General features: G+C 40.1%; 1 protein-coding gene and 2 long non-coding RNA genes across 5 annotated transcripts in view; 1 reads left to right on the top strand and 2 right to left on the bottom strand.

The window, feature by feature from the left end:
- NUDT3 (nudix hydrolase 3) overlaps positions 1-10,988 on the top strand; it is a 40,082-nt gene extending 29,094 nt beyond the window's left edge. The window contains exons 2-5 of the mRNA XM_070941495.1: positions 1,935-2,045; positions 4,759-4,803; positions 5,137-5,221; positions 6,265-10,988. Coding sequence (XP_070797596.1) covers positions 1,935-2,045; positions 4,759-4,803; positions 5,137-5,221; positions 6,265-6,437 — 414 coding nt within the window. The 3' untranslated portion in view covers positions 6,438-10,988. The remainder of the gene's footprint in view (positions 1-1,934; positions 2,046-4,758; positions 4,804-5,136; positions 5,222-6,264) is intronic.
- LOC139315324 (uncharacterized) overlaps positions 1-13,379 on the bottom strand; it is a 36,710-nt gene extending 23,331 nt beyond the window's left edge. The window contains exon 1 of the long non-coding RNA XR_011600259.1: positions 11,819-13,379. This is a non-coding gene — a long non-coding RNA (uncharacterized lncRNA). The remainder of the gene's footprint in view (positions 1-11,818) is intronic.
- A 1,414-nt stretch (positions 13,380-14,793) lies between these two features.
- LOC139315323 (uncharacterized) lies at positions 14,794-26,046 on the bottom strand. Of its 3 annotated transcripts, XR_011600257.1 has the most exons (5): positions 25,337-26,046; positions 18,352-18,400; positions 16,257-16,430; positions 15,149-15,170; positions 14,794-15,048 (listed from the first exon to the last, which is right to left on the bottom strand). It is a non-coding gene; the product is annotated as an uncharacterized lncRNA (long non-coding RNA). The 3 variants fall into 3 exon arrangements; XR_011600256.1 differs by lacking the exon at positions 15,149-15,170; XR_011600258.1 differs by lacking the exons at positions 15,149-15,170; positions 18,352-18,400.
- Between the last annotated feature and the right edge of the window lie 440 nt (positions 26,047-26,486).

Raw genomic sequence — 26,486 nt, 5'->3', positions numbered from 1 at the left:
TTTATTTTCGGGGTGGTCTTATTATTTTGGGGCATGTGGAGGAAACCAGAAGAAATGGCGAGGACCAGCTGCCAATGCGTTTAAATATTTTTGGGGAGGGCTTATTTTCGGGGGTGTGTGTGTATTTTAATGCATGCGCTCAAAAGCCCAATTGGGCTTATTATCAGGGGATGTCTTATTTTAGGGGAAACAGGGTAGTGAGTTATTTTTGGTATTCTTTGGCTTTCTTAATTATTTAGCTTGCAGTAGCAGTAATGTCTTGTGTTCCTTTGTCTTTTCTAAAGCCAGAACATCTGACAGTTTTCCCATGTAAAGCTCTAATCTGCATTGGATAATCCTAAGCATTATTTTTCTAGTAAATTAAAGATATTGCACAATAGTTTGCACATTCCATTACATCTTATTTTTTTAATATTGAAATGTAGATTGATCTCTTCTAAACTGTTGAACACTGTATCATTTTCTAGGATATCTTACATGTTGACTTTTCTGTTCTAACATATTTCAGTATACTCTTTCCATTGTTGTTTGATCATCTTTGAACTAGTTCCTATCTGTCCTTGGTGCTCTGGCATACCAGTTTGAGGTTAGATCTTCCTCTTGGGTTCCGAGATCTTTTCCTTGTTTTTCCTTGTCTGTTTCCATCTTGTACAATATATTTTTACAGATGTTGAAATACTACTTGTCTCTTTTAACAGCTCTCTAAAACCTATTGTTAAGTTATTTTCTGAGATTTTTGTCTCTCTTCTTGGCAATTTCCAGTTTGTTCTGCATCTAGTTTCCATTCTTATGTTCTTCATTTTTGGCACTTTTGGCACTTCCTTCATTTTTGGCATCTTTTCCGCAGTCAACATTGCCTATGTCCTTGATGCTATAATTAAGCTCCTTTTTATCTTTTTCACAATATAGCTATTTATTTTCTCATTAATAGAAAAAAAACCCAAGTTTTAGTTTTTTAATGTTTTTAGTATTTTTAATTTAATTAAACACTCAGAGTCACTGAGATGTATTGCTATAGAAAATGAATGAATGAATTTCAGTAGTTTTAATGCTTTCTGCTGGGCTCTTTAGAACAGTGGCATATGTATGCATTCAGATTGGTTTTTGTTCAATTTAAGAATATTCTTGGATTAATGTAACCATGGTTGGCTACAAAATATTTACAGATGCTACTTGTTTTAAAACTCCATCCTTTGCTATTGTCCGTACTATATGTGCCTTTTGATGATTGGTAGATTCTGTGCTCCATTTTACATTGAGTCATTTGGGAGAAGCAGGGTATGCATATATGCAGAGAGAAAGGGAAGATATTTGTCATAGTTGGCAGACATCTAAAACATTTTAATAATCTTTTTGTTAAAAACTGTTTTGTCTCATGCCTCAAAGCTAGTTCTTAAAGGGAATGTTTGCTTATTTCTGTTTTCAAATAATTTTGGTATTTTAACATATTTAATTAACAGAGTAGCTTGCCTGCTTCTTCTGTTCCTGACTTTTTGGTTGTATATTTCAATCAATCCACTTTAATCTTATTTCATAAATTATTATTGTGGAGAAAAGAGGAGGAAAGAGTACTGTGTATGTTTGCCACTTTGAGTTACTTATAAAGTAATGAAGGTGGGATAAAAAAAATCTGGTGATTTGGGGCCAGTTTCTCTCTCCCAACCTACTTACCTCACAGGGTTTTGTGGGGAATATAGGAGGAGGAAGGAGTATTAGGTATGTTGGCCATCTTGAATTATTTATAAATATAATAAAGGTGGATATAAGTAAGTAAATATATGTTCCACTCTCTGTCTTTATCTAAGTACAGGTGGACTTAGCATACTCTCTGGAATTGAAAAAATTCTAGTAATTTTACATAGCAGGATACCATCTTCTAATTGTAGAATTGTGTAAGGTGTAAACATGTACAAAAGCTCTGTTGTTATCTATAGGTGCTGTTAGTTAGCAGTAGTCGTCATCCTGACAGATGGATTGTCCCTGGAGGTGGAATGGAACCTGAAGAGGAGCCTAGTGTGGCTGCTGTGCGGGAAGTTTGCGAAGAGGTACGTTTTCAAATTCTGCTTGGATCCAAAATTGTCTATTCATTCCTTTCACTTTCAAAATTATCCAAATATTAATTGTATAGTACAGATAGTGCTCAAGTTACAAGTTCATATAATAATTGGTCAAAAATTTACAATAGCACTTGAAAAAAGTGACTTATGACCATTTTTCATACTTATGACTGTTGCAGCATCCCCTTGGTCACATGATCAAAATTCAGTTGTTTGGCATTGGTTAAGATTTATGATAGTTGCAGTGTCCTGGGGTCATGTGGTCACCTTTTGCAACCTTCTGAGAAGGTTGCAAAAGTCAATATTGCAAAGTCAATAGGAAAGCCAGATTCACTTAACAACCATGTTCCTAAGTTAATCACTGCAGGGATTCACTTAATAGTAGCAAGAAAGGTCATAACAACTGTCTTGTTTAACAACAGAAATTGTGGACTCAATTGTCAGATATTGAGGACTACTTATATTCTTTATATCCTTGTTAATGAGCAACAAAATTTGCCTAGTTTTCCTGTTTGCAATAGTAGTTAAGAATTGTGGCAAAAATTATAAAACTTTCCCATTGAGAAACTGTTGCCTAGTATATAGTTTTCATGACAATTGCCTATAGAGGAAGAGAAAAATCCATTTATGTTGAAAAATCTCAAAATAGTTTGCTTTTATGTACTTTTGTGATACTTTACCAATGTGATCCTTTTCAAATTTATCTCAAATTGTCATCCAGTCCTTTTAAGAAATAAAAATTGCCAGCAATTTTATATCTGATGAGAATTAGACCATAGGGCATGGGACCAGGTTCTTTAAAAAATTGCATCTCTCCTATTACATCTGCTTATTCCATCTGGTCCAGCAGGATGGGCATGTTACACGTGCTTTATGCTAAAAAGAAAAGAAGACTAATATTGTTAGTAGACAGGCAGTTTAGACTGCTTAGTGAGCTTATCTGGAAACTGCTTTTGCCACCACTGCTGGCATGTCACTCACTATATGAGCCTTAAGATTACTTGCCATAGACAGCTGACCACTGCTAATCACCTCTGCCAAGTTGCTGCCAAGTTGCTGCAGAAAAACATACAGCCAACTCACCACAGGGACATTGCCACACATAGTCGGAGGCAAAGCCGTTGGGCAAGCAAGCAGGTGGGCAGAGTACTGAGTGCATCAGAGTGGGTGGCAAAAAGGTGGCAGCAGCTGGGGGCTTCCCAGTTTCACAACCCCCACCACTGCTGCTGTGGGCACAGAGCCACTGACAATGCTGCCACTGCAATGGTCTTGGAGCTGCCTGCATGGCCATTGCCACACTAGCAGTGGCAGCATTGATGGCGGAGTGTCCATTGCCTAATGTGATGGCAGCAACATCAGCAAGTGTTTCCGCCCTGGCATGGCAATGGCAACATTGGCAGCAGCGGCTCCCCACCCAGCACGAAGGTGGCAACATTAGCAACAGAGGCTTTGTGCCCAGCATGGTGGCAGCAACATCAGTGGCTGTGCCAAGCTTGGCACAGTCACGGCATCAGTGATGGCGCACCAGGCTGAGAGCTGCTGCAGCATCAAGCTCAGAGCCTGGCACATAAGCAGGGTATGTGTGAAAATGGGAAGCCTCTGGCTGCTGCCACCTCCTTGCTGCCCATTCCGACTGCTGCTACTGCAGTTCCCAGCCTCTTCTGCTCGGAGCCTGGTGTGAAAATGGGATGTCCCCAGCCACTATTGCCTCCCTGTTGCTCTGTACTCTGCCCACCCACCCGCTCACTTGCGCCCCCAGCTCTCTGTCCACCTGTGGCGAGTTCTCCCTGTGGAGAGTTGGCTGTTTGGAGTTGTCCTGCAATGACTTGGCAGAGATGAGTTGGCAGAGGCGACCTGGCTCCAGTGAATTGTCCCATTCTGCACTATACAGCATCTGGCAAATAAAAGAGTTTTCATATAAATTTTTGATGTCAGATCATGGAACCTGGCATACGTTCGATTGTAAGCCCATCTTACATTCGATTGTAAGCTCAGAACAAGAGTAAAGCCTCCAACCACTAAAACCATAAAATAAGGTTGGCAATCCCTATACCCATGATGGCGAACCTATGGCACAGGTGCCATAGGTGGCACGTGGAGCTGTATCTGTGGGCACGCGAGCGTTGCCCTACTCAGCTCCAATGTGCATATGTGTGCCAGCCAGTTAATTCTCGGGCATTGTTTCACCAATAACTGGATAAGAGGTGTTGTTTTGTGAGCTTGCACCTGAAAAACAAGCTAAGATGTAGATGGTGCTACTTTACTGACCTCCCAAACTCTACAGTTTCACCCCTGCCTGCTCAATCTTTTCACAAGTTGATATTAGATTTCTTTAGGTTTTCAGTTCAAGCAACATTTCAACTTAAATCCCTGGAGAGGGAAGAAACAGCTTGTGAGTTCATGGCCACCATGACTGTTACTAGCTTGTTCAAAGTGATCACAGTGATTCACACAGATATTCACACGCATATTAGAGCTGTTTTTTGTCTCAGGAAATCATATTGTAGGTCACAATATTGATAAAGAAAATTTCTAAAAGTTCACAAACTTTCGCCATTGTACAGTGTAAATCATATCACAGAATTATATATAATTCTTAAAAGTTTGTAAAATATATAATTTAAATTATAACTGACTTTTAAAATAATTTGAGCTATGACTTATATTAAATGCCTTTTTCTTTTCTTTGAATATATCATAGGCTGGAGTGAAAGGGACATTAGGAAGATTAGTAGGAATTTTTGAGGTAAGTACAAATATCAACAGAATTGATAAAACATTTTTATATGTGATTAAAGTTTGGAGACAGAGGTTCTGTTACAGTAGGTTAGAAGATAAATTTTCTCTGATTTGAACTCTCTTCAAAAAGTGCAAATGTAGGACAAAAATTCTTGAAGAAGTTTTATTTATGTTTTAATTTACTAATAGTATCTGAATCTCCTTTATTAAGAAATCAAGTCATAATTGAGCATTGCTGTTGATGAGACATGTTGTAAGTATTGTTTCAACTCAGTGCTAAGATTAGCATTGTTGTAGTTGTTATATTTCTTCAAATTAATTTTGTTTATCATCCTTTCAGAACCAGGACAGGAAACACAGAACATATGTTTACGTACTTATTGTCACAGAAGTATTGGAAGATTGGGAGGATTCTGTGAATATCGGTAAGCAAACAAATTCATTTGTGTCCCTGATTCTCTTTAGGAGGATAATAGTTGAATTCCCCCTATTTAGATTAAGGTTTATAAAATGTGAGTTAAAAAAAATAAAAATCTTATTTGGAAGATTTTTTGCATTGTTACAAAGTTTATTATATTTTTGTTGCTTATATTTTCATAAAAATAGCACATAAGTATTCACATCTTGAAAATATGTATTTTCAAAGCTTGATAGTATATAATCAGATCCTTTTTTCAGCATCAGTTGTGCATTTCTAATCTAGAGTTAACCAAACACTTGCAGTATGCTGAGCAATATGCATGAAATGGCTACTTCCTAATACATAGACATTTTCCATGTTTATATAGCAATAGCAATAGCACTTAGATTTATATACCGCTTTACAGTGTTTTATATCCTTGAATAACAACCACACAATCTACAATTTGCAGAAATATAATAGGTCCTCAGTGTGATTCAGGTTTTTATTTTCCATTCTATTCCACACATCTTTTTAATATATAGTAATTTAATTTTTTACGCCTGAAAAAAATTCATTAGAGAATAAACACTTTTTTTTACTTGACTGAAAACTTGTTAACCAAATTATTTCTTTTTTAGCTACTAATTATAGTAAATTACTTCAATGTACATAGTAAATTACAAGTGATACACTAACACTCAGTTTTTTCCTGTAATTGATTTTTAAGGAGATTGATTAGTTAGGTTGCTGGTGCCAAAGTCTACTTTGAAAGTATGTTATGTCCTATATCTTTAATCTCATTTAGAATGAAGTTCATAAATGTTTAAGAACTTAGAGGTGCTTAGTACCCTGAAAATATTTTGCTCTATACAGTAGTATACCTTTATTGTGAAAAACTGAATAGGTTTTTTTTTGCATTTTGAAAAGAAAAACCTACTTAATGAGTTCATTATTTCATAGTAACAATTGACATAGTTTGCTGTTGTGAAACAATTACGCATGGAGAGGATTGTAAATACTTCAGTTGTTGTGATCTAACCTTTCCCCCTCTTTCTTTATCTGCAGGAAGGAAAAGGGAATGGTTTAAGATAGATGATGCCATAAAAGTTCTGCAGTATCACAAACCTGTACAGGCTTCATACTTTGAAACCTTAAGGCAAGGCTATTTGGCTAATAACGGCACTCCTGTTGTGACCACATCATTCTCGAAGGAGAGCACACTATCTGACATCAGATGACTGAAGATAACCCTATCAGAAAAGTTTGAAACATAGACTGAAACGTGGATTTCCTTTCTTCCCCTCTTCTCGCCGCTTTCACATGTGTTCTTTGGTAAACAAGACATGTGCAGCAGCCTTTGGCAGAGCAGATGTTTGAGTGTTGCATTATAGTGCAAAGTGGGTGGTTTGGGGTTTTTTGTTTTTGCTTTTTCTTGGATATGTATTTTGTAATACACATTTTGTGCATGAAGTGCCCCTTCCCTATTAACAAAAATTTTGACAATGTGAACAGCAAGGCTATTACTTTCATCTATGCCTTGTCTTCTGAAATGTTCTTGTATATACTATTCCAACCATAGCCAAATCTCTTATCTTTTCAGTAAAGAAGGCTACAAATGTGAGATCAATTCTTTATGTCTTAGATTTTGTACTGTAAGGTACTGTTGAGATCTGTGTGGTGGCCACTTGCTCCACATCTGCACGTAACATTTTTTAGAGGGAGAAATCTAACACTGATTTTGCAAGATTTTTTTTAAAAAAACACAAGCTGCTTCTATAAAGAGGGCTTCATAAACTTGTCTGCCTTGTTCTTTAAAAAAAATTCTTTACGACAGTGCTAGTGGCTGGGCCAGTTTCATTCCCTGCATCCTATTCCCTGACCCAAACTTAATACAATGAGACTTGAAGGAGACTTGCAAAGCATCCCTGGTGCTCAATTCTTTCTATAGTTTCAACCAGTATGTCATATAACAATGGACAGAATCACAAATAATTGGTCACCATTCATTCAAAAGCATATGGGTTCAGAAGCCTAAAGAATTCCAACTTCAGTAAATAGGAATCAGGGATTCGAAATGAGTTTAAAAATGTGAACTGGAACATCAAACACTAACGCTTTTAATAGTGTAAAATGATTTATCTTCCTGTTGCATACTGCTGGTGTCTTTTTTTGGTCCATATGCCTTACATCTTACTGAACTGGATATTGTAATTTGTGCTAAAGCATTGGATTGTACTTTGAGTGTCACTTCATGGTGGGACAGTCACTTTATGTCCCTGAAAAGAATTCCCAGGGAAAAATTCAAGTGTCCAGTCTCCTTTATCTGTAATATTGTATCATGGAGCACACTCAGAATTGTAGACTTAATTTCTTAAGCAGCAAAGGTACAGCTAGTTCCCAAGTAGAATTGTTTATATGGGGATCTGTGTCATTTAATAGGATAGTTAACCTGATGCATTGGCACACATCACATTTTTGTTTCTGTTGATGTTTCATACTGTCTTGATTTGCCAATAGTGTTGTCTTGTTTTTGGAAAGGGCTGTGGGAGGGGGTGGATCTGGGTAGATTTGGGGAGGGGCATTAGTTCATCCCTGGCTTGAGACAGGACCTAGTTGCTATATTTGGTGACTACTTCTTTGTCACAGTATAGCCAAGATGTGAAATTAAACCTGCAGTACTCCAATTTAGTAGATAATTCTCCCTTCCCCTTATATGCTTAAAATACATTAAAAATATTCTGAAATAGTCATGCAGCCTGATGAAAAATAAATTAGTATAGTTTCTTCAATGGACAGTTGCTATAGAACCAATAATATTTCTTATTTTTTAATTCCCTACTTTCTGTTAATAGGATAGCATTTCTTAAAATGGCATCACTGAAACCAAAACCAATACACAGTACATGCTGAAAGGTGCAGTTGAAAAAAGTGGCTTAAACTTGATCTTGAACAAATGAAAAATTATGTTATGCCACTTTATTGCCCTTCATGTTAATAATAAAATTTAGCTGAATGAGCTTGACTAATGTCTTGAAGCGTACAATATAATAATTTATTTTACTTAAGTATACGTGTGACACTATCCAGGATAGCAAACTATTGCCTTTAACTAAAAGTTGTGTCTCATTGAACTGATTAGGACACAGACAACTGTTTGAAAGAGAACTCCTGATGGAGTGACTGCAGTTTTAATATCTATAGCATGCACACTTTTTTAAAACTCTAAAATGTTTTTATAGGGCTGTTAAATTGACACTTTAGAATAGAATATTGTTAATGATATTCTAATAGTGATTTCTTGTTTGTTTGGGTCAAGAAAAATAAATTGTGCCAAGAAAGTAGTTTAATGTGGGATGAATTGATGCTGTTTATACAACTGCACTGAGTTGCTGATGTTTGCCTTCTGAACTGGAAATGGAAGATGTGTCTCCTGGGGTATAAACTGTCTGGATTATTGGTAAACTTCCTCCTGTTTACTAAAACTCACTATCACACCTCCTTTTAATGCACTGTATTCATAGCTTTCCCAGCATCTCAGGGTACTCTGTAATAAACAAGCCAAGAAACTAGTAATACAATGAAAATGCATTATATCAACTCACCTTTTCACATTTCTAATTACACTAGAAGTTCCCACATTGTCAGAACATGCATCAAGAAAGAGAATGTTCAAATACACTTCATTCGAAGTAGGCAAGTTGGTCACCATATTGGACTTTAATCATCTTAATCCTTAGTGATTGCTGGATTTGTCCATTAAAATGCAGATTGTTTTGGTCTTTATTTACAAAACTCTTAACTTTACATACTGAAATTAAGAATTGCTGGCAGGGACAATAAAATCATGTGAAAATCATTCTTTCCCTATAAAATGGTTTAGTAATTATGTTTGGCCATCAGATATTCAGGAGATCAGGTATTTTCTCCCCCCCCCCCCCCCCAAAAAAGTATTACTTAGCCATGGATTTTATTTTTATATATACATTTCTGGCCCTTTTAGAAGACGCTCAACATTTGCAAGAATTTGTTGAACTTGCACACTTTTTGATTTAGACATTTGCTGGAACAGTGCAAGCAGTATTCTGGATTTGTAGTTATATATGACCAAGTTAGCTAGAAGTTCAAATGAGATACTAATACTCTCATTAGATGAATACTAGATGGGCTTTTGCATTACGTGTGCTATATGCCAGTCCTTAATAGAGTGGTGTGCTGGTGTAGACATCATTTGGAAAAGGAATTTTGGAGCATGAATGTAGCATCTATCTGCAATTCTTTAAAACAGTTGCATTTTTTCGTGGGATCACATGGCTGTCCTCTACCAGGATCCTGGGGAAAGATGGGGCTACAGACAGCTGCCATGTTCCTGCCCATGTGTTCTGAAGCACTCTTTAGAGTCAAATCTAAAGCATTGTATAGCCTTACTTTCTAAGTCAGGTGACAGTGCTACTTAAAATTTGTGAGTTAATTGGAACATAGTCTCTAGTGAAGCATAATTAGTTGGAAACAGTAGCATTGTGAGTGAAAATGTACAACTTGTTACAATTTCCGTATGGATTTTCTTTATTAGGAAGACAAAGGTTCAGGCTCTCTGCAGTCATCATATCTAATATCCCATGCCCTAAAATACATTAGTAATTACCTAATACATTCTTCTCTGTTTTGATGTCTGTTTAGATTAGAAAGTGTATGGGATGTAGTGGTAGAATATGCAGGATTATTTTAATATGAATTATCCTTTGAGTTTAACCTTGAATCAGTTAGAATGTCTGAAAATGGAGTGGTAGATCAACTTTGAAGAGTTTAGCCTAAAAGTATTGCAATGATTTTAATAGTTTTTCTTCCACTCAAAATATATTTGTTAACAGTATTCTTAATTTTGTTCCTCACTCTCCAGCTGCCTCCTTTTTTTCAATAAGCTTATTTTATTTGTTTTTAAATCTGCCAATAAAAAATAAAGTGCCGTATTATCCTAGCTAGTGCATATATAGGAATATGCGATTAGATATGTTAGCTATCTAATTTGCATTTGTGAAATTGTTTTGGCACTTGAATTTACATGATTCCCACAAATGCCAATATTTCTTTTTCTCTACACCTCTGTTTTGCTGATATGATAGGCAGCAACAGTATGCTGTGAAATGGATAAATGGATGGATCTCTTTTTTCCCCCATTCAGGTTTGTGCTAGATTCTTAGACATTAGCTCAGATGATGGGGAGTGAGACCTTCCATGCCTGCTTCCTTTGTGTAGCTTGCTACCTCTCAATATACAACATAAAAAGTATTGAAGAAAAGTGGTCTGGGGTATGCCTATATTTAGAAGAACATTGAGGAAGTGTTTAGAGAGAATTGAACTTAAAATCCAATTTTAAGGAGGGAGGATCATTCTTATAATTGAAATTAATATTTTGAACCTCTTGAAGTTCATACTTGTAAGCTTAAAAATACAAGCCCAGCAACTACATGCAATTGCTCATAAGCAGTGAAATTCGAATTAAAGCATGTGTTAGTGAAAATTCTGGGAGTGTTTATGTGATGGTGATTCTTGATTTGCTTGTTTCCTAATGTTAAAAGTACAATTGCTCCTGAATAGAGATAATATCAAACATTGTGCATATTTCTTAATGCTTGCTTGATTTTGTTTGTCATTATAGCTGTCCCCAGGTAGTGGGTATTGTTTTGGAAAGGGTGGGGAACTGAGAGTCAGTAGTGCTGTGGGACTATTTTGCACTGGAGGGGTATGTATGTATACTTCAAACCCTGTAATAAAGAAGCTGCTTTTGAGTACATTTTGCCACCTCTTGTGATAACAGATTTTATTAGAAGCTATTTTCAATGTGATTGCTTGGCATGAATGTTGAGTTCTTGTAAAATGATGACATTTAATATTTCACACAAACATTTGAAAAATAGGCTAATGGTTATCTGAAATCTTCTCTAATTTCACAATCTCTTATAAAAGCAGTTAGTCACTGGACATGTATCTGAAATATTTGATATGACTTATGAACATTATCATCAAAATAGTTTCTCCCTATCAAAATTCTGGAGACATTTGCTTCTACTTATTGCTTATCTATGTCTGAATGTAGATATCACAAAGGCTGCTTTTCAGCTGAAGTATTGCATTACTGATCACATTTGTAACTTTGAGTTAGTCCTGTTTCTGAAAATGCCTAGGGTTGATGAAAGAACATTGATTTCAAAATCTTAGTTTTTATTTACTCTCTTGAATTGCCTTTTGTCTTCAGTAAGATATACAGTAGCAATTACAGAAATTGACCCCAAGATAACCCCCTCACCCCCCAGATTCTATGTAGGCACTAGGCATCCTAGTGATACAAAATCAAAAAGGTGTGTTTGAAAGACAATTATTTAAATTTACTTTAAAATACTGGATTACATATTCCAATGGTATAGTTTTTATAGGGCATGTCAATTTTTTTGTTTCAATTTGTAAACATTAGGGGTGCTCAAAAGTTGTGCCATGCCTTGGGGATTGTAAAGATATTTTGGTTACTTTAATATAATTTAGATGTGCTTGGTAAGTAACTATATAAATATCACAACTTTTTAACATTTTGTGTTTGTTGTAATGCAGTCTTATATACATTTACCTCAAAAAGTAAATAATATAGTTACTGTTATCAGCACTCTTGTCGCTGATGTCTGTTCATGCTGAAAACGTCAAATATTTTGCCGGGATGTTGAATGCACGTCCTTTCTTTTAAATTGCTGTTATCTATGTATTCCTTCTCTCTTTCCTCAATTTAATGAAAAGGAAATATGAATGGAGGGAGGCATCTTTATAAATACATTCAATTAAAATTATTTCGGATAAAGCAGGATTTATAATGGATACTAAACTGACCTTACTTGAACATTTTATCCTAGAAGCTTGGCACATTTGATTGGCTATTCTTAAACCTGAATGCAGTACTAAATTGAATGTCCAAGAATTGTACTGCTGCAAAGAATAGAATTATTTGTATGTATTTCTCAAACTTTCTAAATTATAGACCATGTATTTTATTACCACTATCAGTACCTTGATGAAAATATATTCAAAATTGAGTATAGCTAACAGGTGAGCTCACAGGATAGAACACAAGAAATTTCAGACATCATCTCCCAGAATCATTCTGGTTGTTTACACCAGAATGGTGTGCTTGTTCCTGTTTCCTCCTGTAGGATGTGCTTTACCTAACATCTTTCTCCTATCTGGTATGTGAAAGGGTCAAAGCTCTTAAACTTCTGTTGTTTAGTTGGTGATTAAAATTAAAAGGTTGCAATAAATTCTAAAATGCTACTACTGTACCTGGCTATATAAAATAGAGGTATGTCGATAGAGGATTCTACCCAGTCTCCCCTCCTTGGGAAATAGTCAAATATTAAAAGAAATAAACCTACTATTAAGATCTAAAATCCCATTTTGATTTCAAGATAAATATTCACACATTCAGTTTTGTAAAATATATATAACATGGTGGTTAATTTGGATGAAACACACAGCTCATACAACTAAACAAAGAAAATGCAGCTGCTTCAGGTAGAAGATGCAAATTGTAAATGAAGCAAACAATCTTTGACCAGAATGTTTCAGGTAACAAGATGAGAGTACAGAATAAATATTGTTAAGAATAGCCTAGAGCAAAATAAAACTTAACTTTTAACTTGTTTGAGGCGTTTTCATAAATTACTTTTTATCTTCAATTGTTGCCTAGGTAACAGACCTTCCCTTTGCCCTCCAAGGCCTTGCGCTATACTCACTACAGGAACTAACGCTAAAAAAGCTATTTTATCACCACTTACCCATGCACTTTAACTATCACAAAAAAGGTAGAATGCTTGGAACTGAATCAGACTTTTGAGACTATGGCAGCCCTGTATAACATATGAACCAGGGGTACATGTGGTCTGCCAAGCAATCTTGGGTAGACTGCAAGTGTTTTTTGAAAACTCAGTAAATCCACTGCCTCCATGATTGGCAGTCATGAGGCCACTTAGTCCACATTCTGTCCATAATCTGTAGTTAGCAATTGTCTGTGCTATCATGAGCAATAGTTTTTTAAAAAATTATTTCTGCATAAACGGTTCTCCATTCAGTTCTTTCAAATTTAATTTTAGCTAAATTAAACCATGCTGACTTATCTTGCCAATCATAGTCCAGCACTCTGATTACTGTGCTAAAGGAATCAAGCTACTGATATGTTATATAGATCTATAAGAAAATGGTGGTTTGTTATACCGTAATTGCACTGCCTACTAATTCATTTTTTGCAATAATGTACTGATAAAACTGAGGTCTTTTGCTTTGTAAAGGCACCTTACATGTAACAACAGCTGCAACTTGATGAGATAATAGAAGATAATTTCCAAACAGATTTCCTTAAAATCAGGCGTTGCGCATGCACACCGTAACACTTGAATTCTATGCATCTACATTATTGTTAATGCACACAATGGAATCTGCACATATTGCTCTGATGGCTATATATATGACAGAGTACTGCAACTTTTAAAACACACTGTTCAAGCAGCTTTTCAAACAGCACAATTTCCATATTTAAATAAATGAACAGAGAGGGGTGAAGGAGTCACCACTATTGGGGCTTAGGGTTGATTATTTACTTATAGAATGGGAACATTCTTCTATGATTCATTCCAATAGTGTGAGACTAAATACAGATAATTGTGTTTTTGTGGTCCCTGCCTGGCAAAAGCTACAATTTTACATGTAAAAATTAATATACAGTACTATCTCGGTGTTGGAAGTATAGTACCTTTACTGAGGAATGTGTCTGCTTCACATGATTGTTTTTTAGTAGAAGTGTCAGATAGTAATGTAAATCACCCAGTTACCTAGGTGAGTTAGGCAGTGTAGAAATTTAATAAATAAATAAAAATGTGTTTTAAAACATTGTGATACTTCTAAGGTTGAATGTTCTGGGTTACATTCTGGGTTACATGTTTTGAGCTACATGAAATCTATAACAGCCAGGAAGAAAAAAATTGATACATTTCTTTTCCATGCATTATAAACTCACTGCCATATTTTAAGATAGGATTGCAAATTGACATACCCGCTATTTTATTATGATTTATATGCAGTTTAATTTCTGACATCCTTTCCAACATATTTCAAATCAGTTCTCCATGCAGAGAACTGAAAGACAAAATGTGGACATCTTGCTTGGCATCAACTCCCTAATGCACAAACTGTGGTTGGAAAGAAACTGGAAACTATTCAAACCCCACTATTGATGTTCTATTTGAATACAAGAAATATATATTAGTCTTTAACACTTTGTAAGACAATTCGATAACACTTCAGAAATAGGCCTTATTGAACTGGATTAAATTTATTCTCAGGTAAGTGCATAACATTGCAGGCCTAGTGTAGTCTTCTGATTCCTAAATATGTTTTGTTATAGAATAGTAGCAAGCCATCAGTGTTAAACGTTTTGAACTATAGTGATTTTTTAAAAAATTCTGTCCCTGTCTTGTCAGTAGCATGACAGTTGGCAACTAAATTTGTTTCAATCACCATGAGTTCATATTTTAATGTAATGTCTATATTCACAGATGGGAGCAAAATATTAAAACATAGTAGAAGGAAGTTTTCTATAATATTACACAAAACTATCTGTTATTAACAAGTGAACACCAATTATCACAATGTAGTTTTCCTTTTTACAAAATAGCTACTACTTAGGTGAATCACATTTATTGTTGCTTTGGGAGAGATAGAAGGGGGATGGCAAGGAAGGTACAGTACTAGCCTTTGTATATTCATCCAGCTGTTGTTTTTTTCAAAGAGCAGCTATGCCTGAACCACTAGCCTAGACTACCATAAAAAGAGAGATAATGTCTGTTATACAGAATTCAAATTAATTACTTCAGAAACAGCACACTTAGATTTAGTCTAAAGTTACTATTAAACTTACCCATCTTTTTCTGTTTGGATTCCTAAGCAAATGGTAAGAATTTAATTACAATTAATAATGAAAGCATATTAATTGATTTTTAAATACTAATTTAAAGGCAAATATAGTTAAAATAATGCAGGGAGGTTATGGTAATTAGAGAGATTACAATTAAAAGCAGTGACTATATGTTATCCTTTATATTATGCAAAATGGACTATTAGTACTGCTGGGAGTGAAAAATTAATGTACCGTATTTTTTGAAGTATAAGACGCACCTTCCCCCACCCCTAAAAGGGGGTGAAAATTTAGGTGCATCTAAACTGGCCCCCACCCTTTGGCCTCTGCCTTGCAGCAGTTACTCCTTGCAAGCAAACAGCAAGAAAAAACAGCTCCTTTCAGCACAGCCTAATAAGCACAAGTTGATTGGATCAGCCTCCTGACTCTCAGCTGATTTGTGCAGGGCTCTGCTGCTTGCTGCAAAGAGGTAAATTGCTGGAGCATATTTTTTTTTCTTTGTGCTAATCAAGCTATGCTGAAAATGAAAATGGAAGTAAAGCAGGCTGTTTGCTGCAATGAGGCAAAATTGCTCAGAGGCAGAGGGAGATTTCTTTTTCTTCTTTTCCTCACCAAAAAAGGTAGGTGCGTCTTATACTCCAGTGCGTTTTATACTCCGAAAAATACGGTAAGTTTCATAAAAATACTTCAGACATTTCTTTAGAAAATACTGTAAGCATGTTTGCAATGTCTGATCCTCTAGAGCAAGGGTGTCAAATTTGTGACCTGCGGGCCAGACGTTTCACATGCTGGCTCCGCCCCCGCCTGGTTTAGCAAACGGGAAAAAAGTCCCTATACGTCATATAATGACACCATGATGACGTGGGTTTGACACTCCTGCTCTAGAGAGATTATCTCAGCATGTGATCAGTTTTGTATTTCTAATATTTGTAACTTAAACTAAAAAAACTGAGAACTTAGAACTAGAAATGTAATTTCAAGAAAGGGACATTAATACATTGCCGAAATACTATATTTAACTCTAGAGGTTCATGCACTCAGAAACAATTGTTAGCTCCTTTCTCCAAAGGTACAGATCACTAGGAAGACTATAATGGTAGTTCCCATTTACCTGTAAGGCTGCTTGGGTATGAAGGACTATAATTGATAGCATTACCCGATATTAGTATTTCCAATTGTTTTTCTCCCTCTTCATTTAATTTTTCCATTTATATTTGTCATGATCGGTTGAACTGAAGAATGACATGAGCTCTCTCAAGACAGTGCTGACAAGGTAGATCTACAGCTAGGCAAAAAAGACAGCAAAGAATGAACCGTGAGTAGAAGGGATCATAAGTGTTCTTATTGCCCTTTTAAATTCTCTATTTTGATTTTTGTTCAAAAATGTCTTGAACACTGAGCAATGATTTAAATTAATTTTTAATATTTGCTTTTTATAATTTCTAATATATTCCATACACATCATTGGTGTCATAATGACATTTCTAGGAACAGAATGGTAGCCTTCAAAAGATTCTCAATTATGTAGACTAACAGCCGCTGCTTTGTTGTGGGTCTTAACTAAAATATAACAATAAAAATTGTACAAGTTCAAGCAAGAAAGAAATGTTTGCCTGTTAAGAAATCCTTATACATAATATTGCCTCCATCCTACTGATGCCTAGTGGGCTTGAGACACTGAGAGGTGCAAAGTTTAACTGCATAGCTTTTGATTTTCGATATTCAGCAAGTCTAGAATGACACAGGTTTCTGAATGAACGTACAGAAAAGACCAGTAATCTTAGAATTGGAGAATGATAGGTTGAAGAGGTTGAATGATAAGATCAGATCTTACAACTGGGCTAGCAGCCAAGTGAAAGTTCTGAATTAATTTTGATTAGTTTGATGATTTCTGAATAAAAGAATTAAAAAGAAATACTTCTTTATATAATGTGTACATAAAACTATGGAACTTGATTGTTTGCAGATACCAGTTTATAAGGTTTTATAAGAGGGCTACACCAAATAATGGAACAAGTTGCTTTTGGTGGGTACTAGTCTGGACACTTGTATATCAGCCTTGGAACTGAAGGCAATTAGCTCTAAATACTCACTGCAGGGGAACAGCCACAGAAGACTATTGTCTCACATCCTGTTTTTAATTTTTCAGACAGTCATAGGTGGCATGTTTTATGAAAATAGCCACTTATTTGTAATAGTATGGTCAGAAGAGCAGTTCTTTCATCTCTTATTACTATTGTTATAAGGATCCTAGATTTGAATAGCCTGTACTACATTAGCACAGACTCATTTTTCCTCACTGATTTAAGCTCCTATTCAAAGAGGAAACAATAAAGAGTGTAGAAGATTAAAACTTAGAAAGCAATTAGGAAATCCAAAGAGAAGCTCCATTTAAGTTATCATTCATTTCATTTATTAAATTTATATACCGCCCTACTCCCGAAGGACTCAGGGCGGTGAACAGCCAAAAAATAGAACACACATAATACAAATGTTAAAAAACCATTTAAAACATATTAAATACTTTGGCCCAGAAAACAAATTTAAAACACCCCAATTTAGAAGACAAATTTAAAATTTAAAAACAATTTAAAAGAGAAGGCCAGGCCAGCCTGCTGGAAAAGGAATGTTTTGAGGGCATGGCAAGTTAAACTAAAATAGAGAGAACCAAAATGGTTTTATGTTCAAATTCTCCATCTCCCAAATGGTAGAACTCAGATCAGTTTTAGCATGCTTTCCCTTCATGAAATCTGGTCCTTATTGTTTACGGTGTTTTTAAATATCCAGCTTTTACCTTAACTTTTATGGGAAAATATAAATCATTGCTCTTGAGAATACAATTCATGCCATGAATTGTAGACCTCGTATCCGCATGAAGACGCTGGGAAGCTGATCCTTTATTTGCTTCCAGTCTAACAAATGGCTGTTCTGTACTGACTGGGACATTCACATGCCTGCTCACATCCTTTTGTTCCAGTCTGAATTGGCTGTTGCTGTTCCTTTATGCCTAGCATGGTTCATAGGCAATATCAGGGGCAATCTGGCTTTGTTCCACATAGAGGACTTACCTATACCAGGTTTACTGGTGATAAGTGCCTATTACACTGCTAGCCTATGCTGTGGAAGCCACAAAGTACAGAACTAGCTGTGTGACTTGGGACCACTTCTTTTGCAGCCCTGGACCAGAAAGTCAAAACATGTCTTACCTGTCAACCCACATTGGACTAGTGTGGTGGTGAAGAAGAGACCTTCATCCTGTAGTGGATTGATATAGGCTGATGATAATTCATAAATAAAACAAATAGTTTTAGGCAATAATACATTGCCTTCTCTAGAACTTTCTGAAAGTAATTGTTTTATATTGTATGGTTATTAGAACCAAGTTAAAGCTATTAGGTAGATTTTTCAATCCTTCAACATTTCATTCTAAGTTATGTGAGTACATAAACAAGGAGTGTTGGAGTTAAATATATTTATTTACCAAAAATTTATATGCCGCCCTTTTCCCTAAGGACTCAGGGCCGCAAACACAAGTTAAAAACATACAATAATAAAAGATCAAAATGATTAAAACCCAGTTAAAACAACAACAATCAAAATAAGAAAAACCCAAGGATCAAGGTCAACCCATTTGTTGAAACAGCCAGGTCTTTAAGTCCCGACGGAAGGAGCGGAGATCAGGCACCATCCGAAGCTCGGTGGGTAACTCGTTCCAGAGGACAGGGGCGCCCACGGAGGACGCTCTACCCCTGGACGTCGACAGCCGACATTGTCTGCCCGACGGTACTCTGAGGAGGGCAGCCCTGTGAGATCGAACAGGACGGTTGGAGGCGGGTAGGAGATGGTCCTGCAAATAACCCGGACCTAAGCCATGTAGGGCTTTAAAGGTGAGTACCAGCACCTTGAAGCGGATCCGGAGGACCACTGGTAGTCAGTGCAGCTCATGTAGAAGAGGGGTTACACGGGAATAATAAATAAATACATAATCCTCAACCTGATCATCAGAACTTTATCTATGAATGAGCTGACTTTACCATAGCAGAGACTCTCCATTGAGAATCTTGATTGGGTAAAATGGGATTGATTCATACAAGTGGTTCTTAAAGTATCATATTTTCCTCTTATTTAACAAAAACTGCTGAGGACTATATTTTTTTGGAAAAAATAACATTCCTTCCCTCCAGGGGAGGTATTTTGATTTTCTGAGAGTTCTGTATGCCCCCTCCCTCAGTTCTGTGATACTTTTTCCTTTAAAAATTGGCTAGAACTGAAGACAATGCTCATATGAGATTGAGTCACTGTTATATAAAGGGATCATAAGACAGGTCGCCTTATTTCCAATCCCTTTTCAGCTAATTCCTAGGATTTATTTTCCATAAATTACCTCTGACCATCACATCGGATGGTGGACAGTGTTACACAACTGTCAAATCCGCAAAATATTTACACCCATGAGTCACAGCCAGGCCAGAGTTCGATGCGCACCCACTTTATATTGGAACCTTGTATTTTGTTTTCTTGTCGACCGTTTCCAGAACCCAGTTTCAAAGTACACTTTCGGAACTTTTTGCATTGCAGTTCAGAGAACATCTTCCCCGCAGACAGAAGCATCAAAATGAGAACCCGGTACGACGCAGAGAGGCAAACCTCTATATACACCCCCTTAAGAGGACACGGTTGTTTTCCCTCGTCACTCTCTTTCACCAGGCGGAGATTGCTCTCTGTTACCCCGATGGCCAATTGCGTGTTACCTGAAAGAACCTTGTTTGCGGATTGGCTGGCTGCTCTTCCCCCTCTAATGGGTGGGCCCAGTCACGCGCCTTTCAGCTTTTCCTGCTGGCGTTTGAAAGGGCGTGAAGTTTGAGAGGTGCGCAGGGACCGGGAGGGCGCGCGCATGTGTGCATGCATTTGTTTGCAGCAACCAAACGGGGAGCAAGGAGGAGCTGAGAATTGACGTTGCTTACCTGAACGTCCTATTTATGACCCCTGCGAAGACATTCCTACTCCTGGGTTACAGCTACTCCCATAGATTATACTGAGTGCCAAACATTTCCCTCTGTAACTGGAACAGTGTCCCTCTTCCGCTTTTCCGGCAGTCATTCACAGTCGAACCACCATCAGACCAAGGTACCGGAGACAGCCTCAACCCCCTCACATAAAAGGAAGAACAGCTACAGAGGGAACAAAGAAAAGCCCCGCCCGAGGCCCGGAGATGGCAAGATCATGGGCAGGCCAGAATGTCTTCGCAGGGGTCATAAATAGGACATTCAGGTAAGCAACGTCAAATTTCCTGACCCCTGCACAGACATTCCTACTCCTGGGACATACCGAAGTTCAACTCCTCAGGGCGGGACCGCAGCCATCGCCCGGCTTCGGGAGGATATTACTGATTGTAAAACACGTCGGCTGAAGGCAGCATCAGCCGAAGCATAAGCATCCAAGCGGTAATGCCTAACAAAAGAGGAAAGGGAAGACCAAGTTGCTGCCCTACAAGTATCATCTATGGAAGCCTGAGTAGCCCAGGCAGCAGATGTAGCGGCACTCCGTGTGGAAGGCTGACAGAATGCAGAGGTTCAAAGGGAGATGTAGTCAATGCTTGAAGTACCAGAGTAAGGTCCCATGTCGGATAATGGTGTATCACTGGAGGACGTAAATTAGTTACACCTTGAAGAAAGGCCCGTATCCTGAGGTCATGAGACAAAGGCTGTTGGTTGTCACCTAGAAGAACAGTAGATAGAGCCACCACTTGTCGTCGAAGCGTTGAAGGCACAAGCCCTTTGCTGAAGCCCGAATGAAGAAACTGAAGAACATCGGGAACCATTGCTGATGTTGGGTCGACATGAGTTGAAATACACCACCTGGCAAATGCATTCCAAGAAGCACTGTAAATACGCACAGTTGAGGGACGTCTGGCCGCCTGAATGATGGAGATCACTTCGCTGGACAGGTGACCCTTGGCCAAGCGGATCCTTTCAAGCGCCAAACGGTCAACCGGAGTCGCTCTGGATCCGGATGTTGCACTGCGCCTTGACTCAGAGATATCTGGTTGGGAGAAATCTGCCATGGAGGTGCGATTGACAGGGACATCAGATCGGCGAACCATGCCCGATGAGGCCAATAAGGAGCAACCAGGATGAGATCCGCCTGTTCCGCCATCAGCTTCCGAATCACGTTGGGAATGATCGGGACCGGGGGAAAGGCGTAAAGAAGCCCCCCGAGGCCAAGGAGTCCGAAGAGCGTCGTAACCTTCTGCGCCCTGCGTTGGAAAGCGAGAAAAAAACCTTTTTACCTGAGCATTTTGAGGTGTGGCAAACAGGTCCAGAACTGGAGACCCGAACCGGAAAGACAGGGCTTGAAACAAGCGAGGGTGTAACTTCCATTCTGACTGGTACAATTGACCCCGACTGAGCCAGTCCGCTTCCAGATTGCTGGTCCCAGAAATGTGTTCTGCCTTCAGTGAGAGCACATGCCTCTCCGCCCACAACATTAGCCGCTTTGTCTCTGCCATCAATGGGAAGGAGCGGGTCCCCCCCTGACGATTGATATTGGCCTTGGTGGCCATGTTGTCTGTCAATATCAGAATGTGCTTTTGGAACACTAGCCTGTGGAAACGGGCCAATGCCAGACACACTGCTTGCAACTCCAGCCAGTTGATGGGATGAAGTTTCTCTAAAGGGCTCCAGGTGCCATGCGCCAACTGAGATTGTAGATGGGCCCCCCAACCGGTGAGACTGGCATCCGTGGTCAAAGTTATCTGGTTCCAAAAAGAGGGAGCCCCTCCGAAGAGCCAGGGAAAGCCACCAACGCAGAGACAGACGCACCCGAGCTGGAACTGTCATGTTGAGGAGACACTCTCTGTGGCCTTGCTTCTGAAATGGAAGGAGGAATCATTGTAGTTGGCGCAAGTGGAGGCATGCCCACGGCACAATGGCAATGCAAGAAATGAGCTTGCCAAGCAATTGAGAAAGCAGAAGGAGCGGAACCTTCCTTTCAGCCAAAACCTGAGTCACCAGATCTCGAATGCTGAACTGATGGTCTGGAGACAGGAAAACTAGACCTTGAATCGAATCTATTATTGCCCCCAGTTGTAAGATGCGGGTCGTTGGGCAAAGATGACTCTTGTCCAGATTGAGTGTGAAGCCGTGGGTCTGCAAGGCCTCGATCACCAGATGCCTGTCCTGGACTGCCTGATTGGTCGTAGATGAAAGGATCAAAATATCATCCAGATAACTAGGCGAACTGGCAATTCTCTGAGGGACGCCTCCAACTCTGCCAAGATCTTTGTGAAAGTGCGCGGTGCTGACGAGAGGCCGAAGGGCATCGCTTTGTATTGAAAATGACGACCTGCAAAGGCAAACCGCAGGAATCGCCTGTGTGCCAGGTGGATGGGCACATGAAGATACGCCTCCTTCAGGTCTATGGATTGCATGAAATCCCCTTGTCGGATGCAGCCGAGAAGAGACTTGAGAGAGTGCATCTTGAAACAGCGATACAGCACGTGGAGGTTGAGTTGTTTTAAATTCAGAATACCCCTCCAGGCCCCCGAACTCTTTGGAACAAGAAACAAGATGGAATAATACCCGGTCCGTACCTGGTCTTCCGGGACCGGCTCTATAGCCTCGATCTGTAAAAGATGCTGAATCTCGAGGTTTATGAGATGCCGTTTGGCCAGCTGAACCGGCATAGGACACTGCAGGTAACGGCTTGGCAGAGGAGAGGTGAATTCCAAGGTGAGACCGGTGGTGACAGTGCGAAGAATCCAAGCATCCGATGTGGTGAGTTCCCATTGGTGGTAGAATGACTGGAGCTTGCCCCCAATGGGAACTGGAGCCGGAGAGTCACTTGCCTCCACGGGATTGACGGGAGAAGGAACCCCTGAAAGGATGCTTGAAACCGGCTGGACGCCTGCCACGGCCACGAAAGGAAAAACCGTCTGAAGCAGAATAGGTGAAGGGTGTTGCTCGTTGAAAAGAGGAACCACTGGAGCCCAGGTCAGAATGAAATGGTTGTCTGGAATAAGGTGAGTACCTGCGATCCAAGCGTCTAAAGGCAGAAGGCAAAACCTTCTTTTTGTCTCTTCCTTCCACCAATACAGAGTCCAGAGATGCCCCAAAGAGGGAAGAACCTTTATAGGGCGCAGCTGTGTGTCTCAACTTGGACTTCATGTCAGCCCTCCAGTGGCATAGCCAGAGAAGCTGACGAGACGACACCGTAGACGCCAAAGCCCGTGAAGCGAATTTTGCTGCATCTAAGGAAGCGTCCGCCGCATACTCAGCTGCTGCGATAATCTTGGATACATCCTGATGTAAACGCACTTCTTCTGGAGGCAACCTATCCCGAAGCTGGCGAAGCCAGACGAGTGACGCCCTATTGAAAAACAAGGCAGAAGTAGCTGCTCGAATGGCCCAGGCAGCCGCCTGGTGTGTCTTGCGGAAACCCATTTCAGCCTTTTTGTCCTCCATCTTGAGACTGTCTCCTACCTCTCCAACCAGGACCGAGGATGATGTAAGGCTGGCAACAGGTTCATCCACATCCGGTAATTGAAGCAAGACATCCAGTTCAGGTGCTGAACGATACAGTTTTCTGTCAAAGGAATTGGGACCTGATAACGAAGCAGGGTGTTCCCATGGCTTTTGTATGACCTGTGAAGAAAGGTCTGGACAAGGGACAAAGTCATAGTCTGGTTTAGGTATAGGGAATAAATTTCCAGAGGAGTGTGAGAAGTAGAAGGCTGGTCTACCCCCCTGTCCGTGTTAGTGGCCATTTTGGCCTTGTGCAACAATGATTTGAACAATGAAGGCTTAAATAATGATCTCTGGAGGGCTCGGGATAGGGGTTGTTCCTCTATCCTGGTCCTGTTAGATCTCTCAATGGCTTTTGATACCATCGACCATGGTATCCTGCTGCGCCGGTTGGAGGGGTTGGGAGTGGGGGGCACCGTTCTGCGGTGGTTCTCCTATCTCTCTGACCGATTGCAGTCGGTGTTGGCAGGGGGGCAGAGGTCGACCCCGAGGCGCCTTGTTTGTGGGGTGCCTCAGGGGTCGGTCCTCTTGCCCCTTCTGTTCAACATTTATGTGAAGCCACTGGGTGAGATCATCCGTGGCTTTGGGGTAGAGTTCCATCAGTACGCTGATGATACACAGCTGTACATCTCCACCCCAGGCCATCCCAATGCTGCCCTTGAAGTGATGTCCTGGTGCCTGGAGGCCGTGCGGATCTGGATGGGGAGTAACAGGCTTCGACTCAACCCTTCCAAGACCGAGTGGCTGTGGCTTCCGGCATTCTGATATAGCCAGCGGGTGCCATCGCTGGCTATTGGGGGCCAGTTATTGGCCCCCACGGATAGGGCTCGCAACTTGGGCGTCCTCCTGGATGCACTGCTGTCTTTAGAAGAGCATACGACGGCCATGGCCAGGGGGGCTTTTTATCAGGTTCGCCTGATTCGCCAGTTGCGTCCCTTTCTGGATCGGGACTCCTTACGCACAGTCACTCAGGCACTCGTCACTTCCCGCCTGGATTACTGCAATGCTCTCTACATGGGGCTCCCCTTGAGGAGTACCCGGAGGCTCCAACTGGTGCAGAATGGGGCTGCGCGGGGGATTACGGGAGCGAGGGGACACTCCCATGTGACACCTCTCCTGCGTGAGCTGCATTGGCTTCCAGTGGTCTTCCGGGTGCGCTTCAAGGTGCTGGTTACCACCTTTAAAACACTCCATGGCATAGGACCTGGGTATTTGCGGGACTGCTTTCTGCCACCGATAGCCTCCCACCGACCAGTACGCTCCCACAGAGAGGGACTCCTCAGGGTGCCGTCAGCCAGGCAATGTCGGCTGGTGACCCCCAGGGGGAGGGCCTTCTTCTCTGTGGCAGCTCCAGCCCTCTGGAACGATTTGCTTCGGAGATAAGAAGGATATCGGATCTCCAGGTCTTTCGCCGTGCCCTGAAAACTTTTCTTTTCCATCAAGCAGAGCTGGCGTGAAACCCCCCCCCCTTTTTTTAGTTTTTTTAGCTCTTTAATCTGTCAATGGGTTTTAATTCGAGTTGTTTTAAATTTGGGCCAAATATGTAATTCTTTTAATAATTTTAAACTTTGTATTGGTATGTGTTTTAGTTCTGGCTGTGCCCCGCCCTGAGTCCACTAGGAGAAGGGCGGTATACAATTGAATAAAATAAACAAACAAACAAACAAACCTGGAAATGCTGGCTTCTCTGAAACAGCTTCCTCATCTTCTGAAAGGTCAAAGTCCTCTAAATATTCCGGACCTGCTCAGGCAAATGTCCATAAGAGGAGACAGAAGATTGCATTACAGGTGGAGGCAATTAGCAAGGAGCTGCAGCTACCCCTTCTTGAGGCAATAAACAGGCAGTTTGTTGCAAACCTGCCTGGAAAATGCGAGTTAGAGTTTATGATATCAGGGACTGGAAATCCAGAACTGGACTGTAACTGAGACCCTCCCCTGACAAGAGACCCAGCAGCAGCAGTGGGAAAAGTGGCCTCAGGCACAATATGGGGCAGCTGAGAAGACTGGCTCGTGACTTCTGCAGAGACAGGTCTTGGAGGAGCCAAATCAGTGGAAACAGTATGCAAGGCTTGTGCCTGTAATTCAGGCTCCATGGCACACTGGGAACAGGCAGGCTGGTCAATCTCCTGAGAGGAAACAATGGTACTAGCTGAGGGCTGGACAATAGTCAGTACAGGCTCTAAGGGGCAGGACGACTGTTGCACCTGGCGTTGTGCCTTATTAAATTGCTTTTCTAAGGCATTATGCCTTCTTTGGGCCTCCTTATCTACTGCAGGCAGAGTTTTGGTGGCCTTAGAAGCCTTAGCCTTTCTTCCCCTAGTTGTTTTTGGAGAAGGAGCTCTAGTTGGGGAAGGCTCCAGTTCTAAATCAGAAGATAGTTCAATGTCCTCCATAATGAGGTATGAAGATAAAAGGCTAGACCAATCAATGAATCCTATTACAGAGACTTTTTTCCTGTTATTTTTTTTACGCCACCCCTGCAAGGACAACCAGAATAAATAAAGTATAGTACTTCCCTTAATGGCAGGCAGACATCAAGAGTTCAGGAGGCAGGACAGTATGGACAGCGTCCAAAGCCAAAACGCTTCGCTACCGCCCTTGAGAACCAAAGCCCAGGGGGTAGAAGAAAAGCGCGCCCAAATTGCCAAAAAAATGGCGGGCGGCAAAACGGTGGACGTGAGAACGATCCCCTCACGCTAATCAAGCAGGCAGCAGCAGCCAGCAGGCTCCAAAGCACCAACGCCCCAACGCACTCCAAACAGGCAAAAAAAGGGGCGATATCTCTTTAAGCCAGCAAACAGTCAAGGGGCTTTTAGAAA

This window comes from Pituophis catenifer, unplaced genomic scaffold (assembly GCF_029215685.1).
Source record: "Pituophis catenifer annectens isolate HBS135680 unplaced genomic scaffold, rPitCat1.0.hap2 SCAF_3, whole genome shotgun sequence".
Taxonomy (NCBI): Eukaryota; Metazoa; Chordata; class Lepidosauria; order Squamata; family Colubridae; genus Pituophis; species Pituophis catenifer.
The sequence above is the reverse complement of the archived record's forward strand: the minus strand, read 5'-3'. Positions and strand labels throughout refer to the sequence as shown.